Here is a 14847-nt window from a genome sequence, read left to right as displayed (position 1 = left end):
ATGAAGCTCATCAAGAGAATGATGTTCTTTTTGGGGCTTTTAAAAAGATTTTGTAATGTGGTAAATGTTGCAAAAGTGTATTATCCCGGTTGGTTATAGTTTTTTCAAACCAAACTGCTAAAAAAAAAATCCTTGAAAATTAACACAAATATTAAACTAGAATTATTATAGTAAAAAGTCCATTACCAATGTTTTTCAAGTCCTTTCAGTGGGCGTGCATGTTCACCAAAGAAATAAAAACAAAGCAAAAACCTGTCACATGCACAACTTGACAAAATACCTTAACCCAAAGTTAGAATGTGAGTGGTAAAGGTCTGAGGTGTTTTCTTCCCACTCATCCACCAACTGGACACGGCAGATGGCTGCAGCTTCACGAGCCTGGTTCTGCCGGAGGTTTCCTTTCTGGTAAAAGTGAATTCTTCCTTCCTTCCTGTCAACATGTACTTACTCACCTGGTTGTTAGGGTTTCTGCTGCTATTGTACCATCTTGAAGTATTTGCAGTATACAAATAAAATTGGGAACTGCACTGTAATAGTTCCCAAACCTGTCCAAATGTGAGCAGGTTCACTAATGACCTCCACCAGCATCATGTTGGCGAAAGAGTTAAATAAATCAGGACTTTAACTCATATATGTCATATGATGGTCCAGTTCTCTGCTTTATGCTACCTCACCGACTTCCTTATGCATTTAAGCAACGGCTTCAACTTCACTGGTCAGTTGTAGATATGAGTTAGATATGAGTAGTTATGGCAACAACAGCTACAATTTCTGAAGCAAGAACACCAACACAATGATATCAGGGAGTCTTGTCGGGCATTAGTGTGCTACCCACCAATCAGAAGCTGTAATAGTCTTTAAAGAGAAACCCATTTATTTAAAGAAACATTACAAAACAACTCTCAAAAATGTCAAAAAAGGTGAAGAGAACATACGTGCCATTCTAGCAAATGCATAGAGGTCCATTCTGAAAAGAAATACTCTGAAGCCAACTTTGATTAGTGTCAAATGTCCCAAGACCAAATGGGGGGGGGGGGCTCAGTCATTTCCAGTACAGAACGTCCACAACACAAACAGCTGAGGACAATGATATGAACAATGATTGGGGGCTTCTTTTACAACAAACTCTTTCATACTCAAGTCCTCACAGTTGTGCACATCATCCTTGTTTGTCCTGTGGCTTTTTGCCTTCCCTCCAATTAGCAGAGCGAGGCATTGGGGTCTGCACTGTCCGCTCCATCAGAGAGGTGGGGTTCGCCGTGTGAGTCTGAGCAGGACAGAGGAGCGTTTGAGTATCATCTGTGTCTTCCTTCCGGTCAGCTAACCAACAGTGACGAATCTGCTGCCTTTACTGCTCTGAGCTGTGGCAGAGCGTCGGTCTTTTAGGATGCGGAATCGCTCGTTCAGAGTCATCGACGTTTGCTGTGGGGAGAAAGGTCCGAGGTTACAACACTGGAATGAAAACTGTCCTATATCTGTGGATTAGACGACACTCAAGCACACTCTCACCGGTTTTCCAACACTGTTGATGTCAAACTGCAGAGGCACTCCTTTTGGTATCTTCTTCTCCACAGTTTCCATCTTCACGGGGGCAACACTGGCAGCAGGGGGATGCAGGGTCCAAGCTGTTGGGGGCCTAAGTACAAGGCACAAAGACAGTCAGACAAAAGGAAGAACTACCTTCTGTCGACAGGAGGACATCCTTCAGCAAGGGGAAAGACACAAACAAATAGTGCAAACTAGATACTACAGGAGAGTGGGTGACATTTAATAATGGCATAGAGACATATAGGAAGAGAAAAGAGGTGGAGCTGAGGAGAAAAGCTCAGTGCATCATGGAAAGTCGCCCAGAGGCACCTGATCCAGCCCTATAGGCTTTACCAAAAAGGCAAGTTTAAACTTAAAGTACTGTCTGGCTCCTAAATCCAAACTGGGAGCTGGTTCCACAGCAGAGGTGATAGCTGAAGGCTCTGCCTCCTATTCTACTTTTGGAAACCATGAGCAAGCCTAAAGGGAAGGATTTGAAACTCAGTCATGGATTAAACCAGAGCCAATAGAGCGAAGCTATTCCCCATTAATACTCTTGCTGCAGCGTTTTGGATCGTCTGAAGTTCTTCCACAGCAAGCGAAAACCCTCATTTCATTCACAGCGAGGTCTAAAATCAGTGTGTACTGCAGAGATCCTGCTGAGTACTCACTCAGGCTGTGTCCTGGCTGTGGGGTTGTCTATTGAAACAGTCAGGATTCCACTGCTGGCTGTCGATGTGCGCCACCTGTTGGACAAATGGAAAAGGTGCCTCGTGTTACACAAACAGACACAGACCCCAAAAACGGACAACAACGGTGCCCTTTCCCTTCTAAATGATTCACATCCTCAGTGCGAGTTCCTCTTCCTCACATATGAACATACAACGCAGGTTGTCAGAAGTATACTCACTGCCGTGTTCTGACTGGAGGTGTGCGGGGAGTTGGCTTCTGCACTTGGGCTTGTACCTGTTAAAACACATGAAGCACAAGCAGAATGAGAAGAGTCCACATGGCCACGAAGACCAGCTTCACTGCTGGTTTGATTTAGACAACAAACACACTACGTAACCTCTCAGATACCTTGAGTCCCCTGCGAAAAAGAAACGTGGCCTGTCGTGCTTCCCTCTGAGTCTGCTGGACAGGCGGCAGCGGTCTGGCATTAACAGAGCACAAATAAAATAAAAAAATCTAGCTGTGTAAACTATGTAGGTGAATCAAAGCTGAATAACATCGGTCTCTCCTCCTCTAGAGCTGAAATCATAATGAGTGATAAAAAGCAAACATTCTCACCGTCGCCGCAGTTGAAAAGGCCTCCTGACTGACGGGGCGTTTGGGCCTCTCTGTTGATCTGGCTGCCTGTACAGCCGCCTCTGTACCTCTGGCTTCCTGTACTGGGTTTCAGTGCGCTGAAAGAAGGGCCTTGTTTTCTGTCTTGTTTTCTGAAAAAAGACGTGAACGGCATGAACTTTCAAGTACAGCAGACTTACTCAAAGGAGGAATTATTTACAGCGAGACACTAGTTGTTAGTAAGCGATTCTGTGTAACATCAGGTGGAAAAAGTTCGCTAAAATATGGGACTGCTTTTTCACTTCAGAAGATGATACTATCCTGAAAATAGTTTTTTATTAAGGGGAAAAGCTATCCAAACCTTCCTGCCCTTGTGTGAAAAAGTAATGGGCTTTCAGGGACCAAAATATCATGTGGAAGGTTTTAGTCTAAAAAACTAACACAGTATTTCATTAAGAACATCATACTAACAGTCAAACATGGCGGTGGTAGTGTGACCGTCTCGGACTGCTTTGCTACTTTAGTGCATGGATGACTTAATGCAACTGATGGAACCAGGAATTCTGCTTTCAATTAGGTCAGGGGTGGGCAACTCTAGGCCTCAAATGCCTGTATCCTGCAGGTTTTAGATATCACCCTGGGTCATCATACCCAAATCAAATGATTAGTTCATCACCAGGCCTCTGTAGAACTGCAAGACATGTTGAGGAGGTAATTTAGCCATTAAAATTAGCTGTGTTAAATCAAGGACACGTCTAAAACCTACAGGACACTGGTCCTCGAGGCCTGGAGCTGCCTACCCCTGACTTAGGTTCTGCAGCAGGACAGTGATCGGAAAGATACCAGAAAGTTCCACCTCTGAATGGCTCGAAAAATCATTCTCAGTGTACTGGCATCCTCAAATCTGGACTGAAATCAGACTGAGAAGCTCTGGCACGACCTTAAATGGGCTGTTCTGGCTCAAAGACCCTCCAATGTGGTTAAATATAAAAAAACGTAAAAACCTACAAAGAGCCACAGCGATGTGAAAGACTCATTACCAGTGATCACAAACATTTGATTGTAGATTTTGCTTCCAATGGTGGCACAACCAGTTATTAGGTTTAAGGGCCAATTACTTTTTCCACACACGAGCCAGTTAGTTTTTTTTCCCTTAACAAATAATCATCATTTTAAAGCTGCATTTTGTATTCACTCAGGTTATCTGTCTAATATTAAAATGTGTTTAATTATCTAATTTAAGTGTAACAAAAATGGGGAGGGGGGGGGGAGAATCAGGAAGGGTGCCAATACTTTGTCTGTGCATGTCAAATGAGGTGTTTATTTGTTGAATTTCACTATGAAAGAGATCAGATTTGGATGTATTTTTTCACCAGGATTTTGGTAATTAATTGTGACTCAAAAAGAATATTTCTTTCTCCATTTGATCTTAATATACGTGCTCTGTTTGTAAACTTTCTGTTTGACAAAAGCATAATATAAGAAAGATTGTTAACTTTAACCTTCCATATTTTCATTATCGGGAACCAAATTATATCCTTGATTCATGTCTGCACTCCCAGAGCTCCAACATAAAGTGTCTGGTCTCACACATGGGGACACTTTGTGAAAAGTAGGCAGTTTCCTTCACATTTAGGTTTTTGGCCCACACTGGGGACCACACAGCATCCTGATTTCATGGAGGTTGTGGTAGAAAGTAGTAGTACTTAGCAGAAATTTAATTTTGCATGTGTACATATTGTAAAGCGATGCTAACGCAGGAACTTCTCTGACTTTTGTATACCTTAAAACAGGCTAAATGATTTCTACCAATCGATGCAGCGATCATGTGAAATAACTAAAATGAACTAAAACATTTCTGAACTTTCAAAGTGTGCTACCTCCTGAGCACGATATCCCTCTTGAGAAACACTCTGGAACAGCATCTAAACAGGTCAAACAACCACAGGGGACACGGCTAACGAAGAAAGTTTGACGTTCCTGGACAACATGCAAGAGATGCTGATGTCTGTTGCCAGGCGACAAGATTGGGAAAAATAGCTACCTCTGGTTGTGATGAAAGTGGGCCTACTGGTACATTCAACAAGCTATACTGACTTTAGGAAAACATAATAAATGGAACCAAATTTTAAGAGATTTATATATTTTTGTCCACTTTAGAAGTACTTTGAATATGATTTACAACTAATACTAGCAGGACTTAAGTTGATTATTCCAACATTGCTTTATGAAGGTGTAGCGTCATTTTCCAGCATGGCTCCATTAAAGCTGTATGTGTTCCAGGTCTGGTTTCTCAGTGTTTTGCCCCCTAATAAGGCCTCAAAAGCTGGAGTGATTCCCACGCTTTAATAAAACCACAATACGGTCTGCGCTTGCCAGTTAAGATGGCAGGGCAGTATTATGGACTATAGCTCATGTCTCCTCCAGTGCAGTCCTCCAGTACCTGGTTGAATGCTGATCTGTTCAGTGTGCCGGCTCGCTTCAGCAGAGCCGCTGGTCTCCTGGCCGCCAGTCCCGTGATGACCCCCTGACCCCGTCTCCGAGCCACTATTGGTGGGACCTTTCTGTTTCTCAATTTGGGACCTCCTCCTCGGGGAATGCCACCTCCTGGTAAGTATTGGAATAGCGACATTAGATAAACACACTTGTTTCAACTGGGGTGAAAAAGAGAAGCATACCTACGAAGCTAATAATAACTGAGAAAACGTAAGCGAACACACCTCTCTGGGCTGGTCCTGCAGTCCTCTGTGAAACTCCCTTTCCTTGGATTAAGCGGCCTTTCTTCTTCACTGGTCGGCGGTTCACATTGGCCTGTCTCCTTAACTGTTGCTCTTTTTTGTTCAGCCGAATAATGTCATCTGTTAAAATCATCACACGAGCAGTGATCAACATCTGCGAGCCCTCTGACAAGTGCTGCCTGTCTAGCCTAGCTAGCTACTGGCGACCTCCCAGTAGTTAGGTGCTAGTAATATTAGCTTGCAATCTATTTTAGTAACGTTGCTCATAGCTGTGTGAGGGCCTTACCCAAGGACATGTCGACTTTATCCGGTATAGGTGTCCTTTTCCCTCGGTCTGCTGTGAAATCCCCCATGCTCATACTTCAAACCACAGCGAACAACCCAAGTGGACACAGAAATGTAGTTAGCAGCCGTGCTAGCTATCCGCTCCTTTCCTGTATACGCTAGAACAGACACAAACCGCCTCTGCCGCGCATGCCCCGTGAAGACGTGACAGACATGCACTGTGGGAAGTGTATTTCAATTCAATGAAAACACAGCGTTACAAAACCCGGACCAGCGCGCTCATGTAAGTGGTTGTGTAAGAGAAAACGCCGCGGGTTTCAGACGCCTGGCTGCTGCTGTCACGACGGCTACTCAGTCTGTTGTTTATTCGTTTAATTTCACGTTTTGTTGTCCACTCGAGCGGAGCCTGCATCAGTTGAAGCTTCCCACCCTGTATGCTGCACTGTGTTTGGAGGAGGTATGTGTCCGTAGAAGGAATCACTATAAACACGTTTAATTGAGCTTCCCCGTTGACTCAGTTCTTGTAGTTTGCAGTGTCGCTTTGTTCATAGAAAGTTTTCCAGTCTGTAACTGTTTTGCTCACATCTGCAAAAACTCTGAATTTTGAGTTTCGCTGTTTCTATTCGATTTCCTGCAGTACATCACCTTTTTGTGCACCAGGGCGCTTCTTAAAGCTTCTTCCTCACCATCATCAGAGGCCCAGCAGCCCCGCACTCTTCTTCCTGACCAGTTTCTTCAGCTGCCAGCCCACCATGTCAGGCACGAAACGCAAGGCATCTTCTGCAACGGCTGGAAAGGATCACCGTGCCAAGCAGCAGAAGCTGGCTCCCGTCAAGCAGGAGAAGAAGGAGAAAGTTGGGGGCTGGCTGCAAAGTCTTGTGCAGCTGCAGAGATCAGAAAAGAAAGACGTGAAGTTCAACAAAAAGCGCCTGCGTTTTCTATCTGATACTGAAAAGATAAAGCAGGGCTCTGAGGGTGTCCTCTACTGGATGTTAAGAGATCAGAGAGTACAAGGTGACCCATCAAAGCAGAGCCAGCAGTGCAGCAATGGCGCAGCCTCTGTTTGGTTTGCATTTTCTCACTGTCTCTTCTCATGACGTATGTGCGCATTCCCTCTGTGTGTTTAGATAACTGGGCACTGATCCATGCCCAGCGGCTCGCTGTGAAGGAGAACCTCCCTCTGCATGTCTGTTTCTGTTTGGTAGTGCCCAAATCAGAGCTGTCTACTCTGAGACATTACAGCTTCATGCTGAAGGGGCTGGAAGAAGTTGCAAAGGTACAAACATCAAAATGAACATATAGTGAATATAATACTATTCTTTTAAAGTAAATACTGCACGGGTGGGAGCTCTCTGAGTGCTTCTTGTTTTACATGTGTAATTTAAAATGCATTGTTTTATAAACAGAGCTTAATAAAAGGATCTTTGTGATAGAAACTTGTATCTATTGTTATATGAGAAATATTTCGTATATTAGTTGTGCAGTACTACACCAGACCAGAGGAATCGCTCTTGTTTGAGTCTAGTTGTAGTTGCAGGTACATCATCAGTGAACCAGCCTCACTCTTGCTCTTCTGCCCATATAACAGGAATGTGAACAGTTAAACGTCCAGTTCCACTTGCTGCACGGCGCTCCGGAGAAAGTTCTCCCCGGCTTTGTGTCCGACCACAGCTTTGGGGCCGTGGTGACAGACTTCTCTCCTATCAGAGAGCCGCTGCAGTGGTTGGAGGACGTCAAAAAGAAACTTTCCAAAGACATTCCCTTCATACAGGTATGAAAAAAAACCCTCACTTTCTGAAATCCAATTTGCAGGAGGTGTGTGCTGATAGGATGCTCTGTATCCTGCTTATTGTCTGTCCCCAGGCTGTTTTCTCTCTTTATTTGTTCCCCTGATTCCAAAGTAATAGGTATGAAAACTGATGCAGCAGACCTCATTCTCATTTCATGCGTATTGACTTTGTTTTTCCTGTCATTATTTCTTGAACACTCTATTTTCCTTTTATAGGTTGATGCCCACAATATTGTTCCCTGCTGGGTAGCTTCACCTAAACAGGAGTACTCCGCTCGGACGATCAGAGGAAAAATTACCAATCTGTTACCAGAGTTCCTCACTGATTTTCCCCTGGTAGACGCACACCCACACACTGCTACGAGAACCGCCAAAGTAAGCGCTCGAGAAACAGTGAAGTGAATAAATGTTGAATGTACTGAGAATAAAAGCGGCGTATTTATAATTTATAGTGAGTTCAAAGACTTTTGGATCAGTTGGTAAACAATTACAATTGATCTTCTAGAGGTCATGAAATTATTCATTGCTTTGGGGTTGTTGTTCTAAAATCAATTGCGAGGCAAGTAAGCTGTCAGGGAGGCTCATCGACGGGGAGCCTGGAAGTCGAGCTGCTGCCAGAAAGCACACACTTTTACCCTTCAACTCTATCCTCACTTCCACACATTATTTATTGATGACTCGGTATAAACTGGAATTTTTTTTAACTGTCCAAAAGTTAAAGCTCTCTTTCCCCTTGTAGTAGTTATTAAAGCTGCAGGGGTATGTGCTTTTGCTCCAGGGTTGAGATTGATATGCTACACACAGTTTGACTCCCCTCCCCCCCCCCCCCCCCCCCCCCCACTTGATATTTTTCTAGCTGGATAAAAAAAAAAAAAAAGAAGAATTTTCTCCTTTGCTTTTGAAGTTGTCAGATCTCTGTAGCACCACTGTATATGTTTAAACTCATCCCTCTCAGCTGCGACTGATCTTTTCTCCTTTCTCGCTTCTTTACCTCACAGGGAGTAGACTGGGACAAAACCCTAGCCTCCCTGGATGTTGACAGAAATGTAAAAGAGCCAGAATGGGCCAAGCCGGGCACCAAAGCAGGGATGGACATGCTGGAGTCCTTCATTGATGTACGACTTAAACTGTTTGGCAGCCAACGCAACGACCCAAACGCTCCCGCCCTGAGCCAGCTTTCCCCCTGGCTCCGCTTTGGTCAGTATTCTGTGTAAAACTCTGAATTTAAAAAAAGAGTTTTCTTAAGGACATGACTCTCTAATATTATTCATATGCTCTAGTTGATTAGTCCTGCCAATTCTGCTTTTGTCCTGCACTTGTCCAGTTTCTTCAAAATGTCTTAAGGACACACTGCACAAGATATGACTAGTTTGGAGCTAAAAGCTTTTTAGGAATCATGTTGCTGGTGCAAAAATACTATTTTTTTTTTTATGCCTGTCAAACAATGACAGAATTGGCATATTTTTTGTAGATTTAACAAAATAAATGGGAACAAATGTGTTTTCTGACAGGCTGCTAGTTGCAAAGTGCCTAAAGATACAATTTAAAGTTGGTTCCTTACTAAGTTGTCTGTTATGCGCAGACCAAACACTGGTTCATCCCTTGAGTTAGGAGGCTTTTTTATTCTTGAGTGAGTCACAGTCAGTGTTAAGTGGCTTAACAAAGCAGTCCTCAGGACTAAAAACGAGTAAGATAAAAAGAAAAGAGAAACTTTGAAAGAACTTCAGAAAACTTAGAGAACTTTTGCACAGGACCACTTTAAAAATAACAAGAAAGTCTGGCTACTTGGAAGCAAAATATGAATACATGACAGGTGGCTTAAGACTTTAGTGCAGTACATCTGGAGAAGAATCCTTAATAGCATCTTGGTGTTCTGTTCAGTCTGTTCGTCGCGCAATAACTGCTGTAATCCTCTTCAAGAAAAACTTGACTGCCTTCTTTGTAGATCTCCTTGAGACTTTTGATAATGTGGGTGAGTTCAGAGTGTTGCTTTTATAGATGGTTTAAAATTATGTCCCTAAATGATAAAAGTGTCCTACACACTTCCCATATGACCTCCCCCTTGAGTTCATTGCTTAAGACAGCAGTTATACTCACAACTTTTATTGGTCCGGTTATCTCGGACATCCAGAAGGCATCAGCACGCCTGTGTTTTGAATATTAATGCCTTTCCTTCACGGCTCCGCAGACACTGAACATCTTTACAAGTTCAAAGAGAGCAACCGTGGCACCACATCACAGAACAGTTTAGCTCTGAAAGATTGCCGCACGTTCTCTGAACCGGGAAAGACATTTTAATTGCTTCTCCTCTCCATATCTGCCTTTTTGTCTTCCTGGTCCTTTTAGGCCAGATTTCGGCCCAGCGTGTGGCTTGGCAGGTTCAGCGCAACGGGAAGAATGCAAGTCAGTCCGTACCGGCCTTCATCGAAGAGCTGGTGGTGCGTCGAGAGCTGACTGACAACTTCTGTTTCTACAACAAGAAATACGACAGCGTGGAGGGTCAGTGGAGACCTCATTAAAATTGCATCCTGTCGATTGCTGTGACGTCAGTCGGATGGATCGCAAGCAAATTTAGTTGAATAGAAGTTATTCAGCTTCACAAGTGTTTTTGTTTAAATATATTTGTGTCTGCGTCTCATAGGTGCGTATGAGTGGGCTCAGAAGACCTTAAAAGACCATGCCAAAGACGAGAGGCCGTATCTCTACACGCGTGAGCAGCTGGAGGAAGCAAAGACTCATGACAAGCTGTGGAACGCAGCTCAGGTACAACGTTCAGTCTAAAATGAAATGTTTGAACACATTCGGTCCATGTTGTGCTTTTTCTAACTGCTGCATCACCACCATTAGTACCAGATGGTTACAGAGGGGAAGATGCATGGTTTCTTGAGGATGTACTGGGCCAAAAAGATCCTGGAGTGGACTTCTTCCCCAGAGGAGGCGCTCTCCATCGCTCTGTACCTAAACGATCGCTACGAGCTGGATGGTCAAGACCCTAACGGCTTTGTCGGTAAGAACGGATTTATTTAGACTTATTTGATCAAATATGCATTCGTTTTCTCCCACACTCTCACACACTCTGCTGCATTTTGGTCTCGTAGGTTGTATGTGGTCTATTTGCGGCATCCATGACCAGGGCTGGGCGGAGAGAGCCGTATTCGGGAAGATCCGCTACATGAACTACAAAGGCTGCCTTCGGAAGTTTAACGTGGCTCAGTTTGAGAGAAAGTACTGTCCTAAAAGTCTTTGAAGCACGATATGTTTGGAAGGATGCGTTAAAAGCGCTCGACAGCGTGGATCTCTTACACCTTGGCCTCAGGGACATTTTTTTCTTGTTACAGCCTTTCTGTTTTTTGTTCTGTTCTTCACAGCTTGTTTTGTTCAAAACATTCGCTCTATTCTTGCTTGCGTCGACACTTTTACTAAATATTCAGACGTGTTCATGCATAATAAAACTGTAGGCTGTTTGTGGCATTTTAAAGTGAGCTTTAGAGAAAGCACTTTGGGCTTTGTTAATATAAAAGCACCATAAAAACAATCACATTACTACCGTCGTTCGGTTTTTAATACAAGTTTGAAGTCATTTTCTGTCCACTTGTATCATTTCCAACTCTCTCACTGTTATTTCTTTAAACTTGAAATAAAGCGTGTTTCTTTAACAGACTGAACTGCTCTTTACTCAAAAGCATACTCCCACCCACAGTGACTGAGACGTAATTTAATTTGAATCCAACTCTTTCACCATTTAGCCAAGGTTTTCAGTAATGCTGCCTACAGCTATGTTTGATGAGAGGCTTTCCCCATAATCTAATCAAACCGGTCAATATGTGTTTTGTTTTTGGGTTTTTTTGTAAACACATCTAGCATAAACTGTCAGCAAACAGATGGAAAAATAATGCTCTAGACTAGAGAACCTCACATGATCCAAAGTGAATCTAAATGAAAAGTGTTAATATTCTCATGTTTGCAGCCACTGGGTTTCATCACAGCCCTAAATGTGCTTTTATTGAGCTCAGATGTAATTAAACAGAACCAAAACCCATTCTATCCAGCCTAATTAACTGCACTCCTCAGTAGTGGATAAAAACAGCCCACATAGGTAATGACGTGCTTAACACCAAGTCACAAATTGGCATATGAAAGCTCGTCCTTGCGATGGCCTCTTTTGTTGTGCTCAGTTCATTTCAGGGGAGAGAGATACTTCACCTGTTTTTCCTCATTTAATTAAAATGAGCTCAGAGAAGTAGACTTTTACAGGTTACAGTCATAAAGGATATACTCTCACTGCTAAACTTTATAAGGCATGCCTATTCTGCTGCTTGCTTGTAGTGCAAACATCCAATCAGCCAATCGCATGGCAGTAACTCAACACGTTTAAGTATGTAGACATGGTTAAGATGACCTGCTGAGCATCAGATTGGGGGAAAAAATGGTGATTTAAAAGAGGCACAGTCGTTGGCATCAGCAGTTTTACTCGGGGATATGATGAAACAGGTTTCCATTATGGATACGCAGCTGACAAATCTGCAGCAAATGTGTGATGCTGTCATGTCGACATGAAGCAGAATCTCAGAGGAATGTTTCCCATGTCTTGCTGAATCCATGGCGCAAACAATTATGGAAGTTCGGAAGGTAAAAGGGGGTCCAATCAGATACTAGCAAAGTGTACCTAATGAAGTGGCTAGTGATAGTGTGGTTAAATGACAGCGAGTAGGGCTGTGAGTCACGTTAACAGCTGCAGAGATGGGAGTTATTTTCCTAGAGTAAATGGCTTGATTGATCTAAACAATTTCATTGGTATCTAATTATCTCCTGAATGACTGACCTTGTCTAAACTTCTGGCAGGATTATCACTGCTGATATTTGATATATAAATATGCTGCTGACTATCACAGAATTATAAGGAAACATTTTCAAAACATTTAACCACACACATTTTTTGTGCTAGTGCTGCTCTAGTGACCTTCAGTAGCGTTTTCACATGATCGCCTCAAAAAAAAGGCTAACGAGGCTGACAAGCCCTTTTAGCCTCATAATAAGATTAACAGACAGCCCACATGGACACCTCAGCATGGATTCTCCAAGTCTCTACTGATCTCCACTGAAGCTCTAAATCTAAAACCTTCTCTAGGTGTTCATTTGAGCGAGGTCATACGTCATCACATAAAGATCGGATAGCAAATGTGCCCTCTTGATGATCACCAGGTGGGTCAATCCCTGGTCTAGCCAACTAGTCAACCCGGTGAATTGTTGCTGATAAGCCTCAGCCTTAAAAAACTGCATTGCTATCCAAAGAGATTCTAGCATGATTACAAGTATTAATACACAGTGATGGGCGAATAGTGTTGGTCATTTGGACAGATGGAGTGTTTGCAAATGGCTCAGTCAGTCACGGTTGTTCGACTGATAGAAGCCTGCTGGAAAGTCTTTGCAACTGGATTAAGTACCTTAAACCTGACAGCTATCTTGCTTCATTCTACTGCTTAGTAAATGCAAATCCTCCTTGAGCTGACCCCGGCGCTGGCGTACTAAGGTGTCGCTTCATTGTGCTCTGGCCTCTCCTCAACACATCAGGTCAATGACACTTGGAGTAACGTTTTTCTCAACTGTTATTAATGTAAGAGAGACCTTTGAGTTTGAGACAGCCCATCTGTGTCAGTCCCCATTCTCACAATATACTTAACCTCATCTCATTATGAAGCACTTCACATCATCCTCTTGGCAGGAAATCATATCTCCACTTCCATATCCTTCTTGTCTCTGATACTGCTCTGCGCCTTGACATTATCTCCTGTCCTAGTACATTTCCAATTATCACTTTGCTATTAAAAGAGGACTGAGTGGCACTGTAGCCTTTAAGTTTCCATCTCTCCTCATCTTCTACTGTAATAGAAGTGGCCTTTAAGTTTACCGTTGTTGCAGAGCCAATTAGATTTCTAAGCTCAAACTCGTAACTCACTACCGTTTGTTATTTTGGGAGCTCTTGTCGTGTCAGGATGATGGATATAAATTACCTTTTCAAAGTTCCGTGTCTGTTGAGTTTGATCGGATGATTAGTGTCCCTCACCAGTCTTCCTTCCCAGAACTCCCACTGAGCATCGCATGAACTTTCTATTGTTTCCAATTCTTGGGCCTCGGGACTTTCATCGTGAGGATGATTCCATATTTCTGTGAGTGAAAATGAAACACATTGAATTTCTAATTTCTGTGATCTGTCCTTTAATGTCTTAATTTAAAAAAAATCTTTCAAAGGTAAATGATGTTGCCTGCCTCGAAGTGTCACATTAAAGTCCCACAGGAGTCAATCATTACCCCGGTCTTGAGTGTCTGTCATTATTTGGGCGACGCTGTGATGTACCCTTTTTTTTAATGGGCCAATTTGCATAGCCAGTGCGTAAACGCTGCATTTTGTTATGTTGATGGAAGCTGTGGGTAGAGGGCCCTTCATCTGTGCTGGTGTGGCACACTGATAACGCTGTTTCATTCCAAAGCGATTTGTCAGTATTGAACAGATGGCTCATCTTTGTCTGCTTTCACATCCTGCTTCATCTAATCATTCATTAATTCTTTGTTCCATATTATTGACCCGGTGACATCATCTTTCCTCCTAGCTTCTACCCCTCATCATCATCTTCTCCATGTATACAAATGAGTTTTTTCCTCCGCGCTGTGCGTCACCTAAAGTTGAGATGAGACATCCTGTCGGAAGGTTCTCGTGGCTTTCGGCACGCCTCGTTATTGTTCACCCCGACACTTTTACTGCGATGTATACACAGAAGACCTTTGCCTCCCGGGGCCGGTTGCACTATAGGAATCCAAAGAAGACAAGACTCGGTGTGATCTTTTCTTTCTGAGTGGGCCTGCTGACACATCTTACAAGCAGCACTGATATTCAAAATCAGGTCTGTTTTAATGGTGCACACCATAAAAAGATATTGTAAACATGTCATATGTACACATTGTGCATCAAAAAGTAATTAAAGCAATAGGTAAACAATAGCACCGCTTACCAGCAAAGCAGAAAATGAATGGGACTGAGCAATAACCATATGTCAAATTATGCTGCAGTGAAAACTTAAGCAATATGTAGAGTTACTAGTCATGTACATTGTATACAAGTCCATAATATACGTATCAATATATGTGGAACCTCTGTGGCAACTGCTACATAATATCAATGATTCTTTAGTATTTTCAGAATATAATGTAAATACTTGTGTCATG

The 14847-nt window shown here is 42.9% G+C and overlaps 2 protein-coding genes across 4 annotated transcripts; one reads left to right on the top strand and one right to left on the bottom strand.

Annotated features, from left to right (window-relative positions):
* Positions 1-851: 851 nt before the first annotated feature.
* LOC113010629 (UAP56-interacting factor) lies at positions 852-6036 on the bottom strand. Its single transcript, XM_026149800.1, has 9 exons — positions 5839-6036; positions 5535-5672; positions 5258-5421; positions 2818-2966; positions 2608-2680; positions 2438-2493; positions 2199-2273; positions 1510-1636; positions 852-1422 (listed from the first exon to the last, which is right to left on the bottom strand). The coding sequence occupies exons 1-9, from the start codon at positions 5909-5911 to the stop codon at positions 1321-1323; spliced, it is 957 nt and encodes a 318-aa protein (XP_026005585.1). The 5' UTR covers positions 5912-6036; the 3' UTR covers positions 852-1320.
* Positions 5458-11286, top strand: cpdp (CPD photolyase). 3 transcript variants are annotated; one of them, XM_026149723.1, is made up of 10 exons: positions 5458-5520; positions 6475-6851; positions 6965-7113; positions 7426-7608; positions 7843-8001; positions 8625-8823; positions 9973-10125; positions 10268-10389; positions 10474-10633; positions 10725-11286. In XM_026149723.1, exons 2-10 carry the CDS (start codon positions 6590-6592, stop codon positions 10871-10873), a joined length of 1536 nt encoding a protein of 511 aa, XP_026005508.1. In that variant the 5' UTR covers positions 5458-5520; positions 6475-6589; the 3' UTR covers positions 10874-11286. The 3 variants fall into 3 exon arrangements, with proteins under 3 accessions (XP_026005508.1, XP_026005507.1, XP_026005506.1); XM_026149722.1 differs by lacking the exon at positions 5458-5520 and adding an exon at positions 6161-6294 and having other exon boundaries at positions 6498-6851; XM_026149721.1 differs by lacking the exon at positions 5458-5520 and adding an exon at positions 6161-6294.
* The last annotated feature ends 3561 nt before the right edge of the window (positions 11287-14847 follow it).

Source organism: Astatotilapia calliptera, chromosome 18, assembly GCF_900246225.1.
Source record: "Astatotilapia calliptera chromosome 18, fAstCal1.2, whole genome shotgun sequence".
Taxonomy (NCBI): domain Eukaryota; kingdom Metazoa; phylum Chordata; class Actinopteri; order Cichliformes; family Cichlidae; genus Astatotilapia; species Astatotilapia calliptera.
This window is presented reverse-complemented; position numbering and strand designations above follow the sequence as displayed.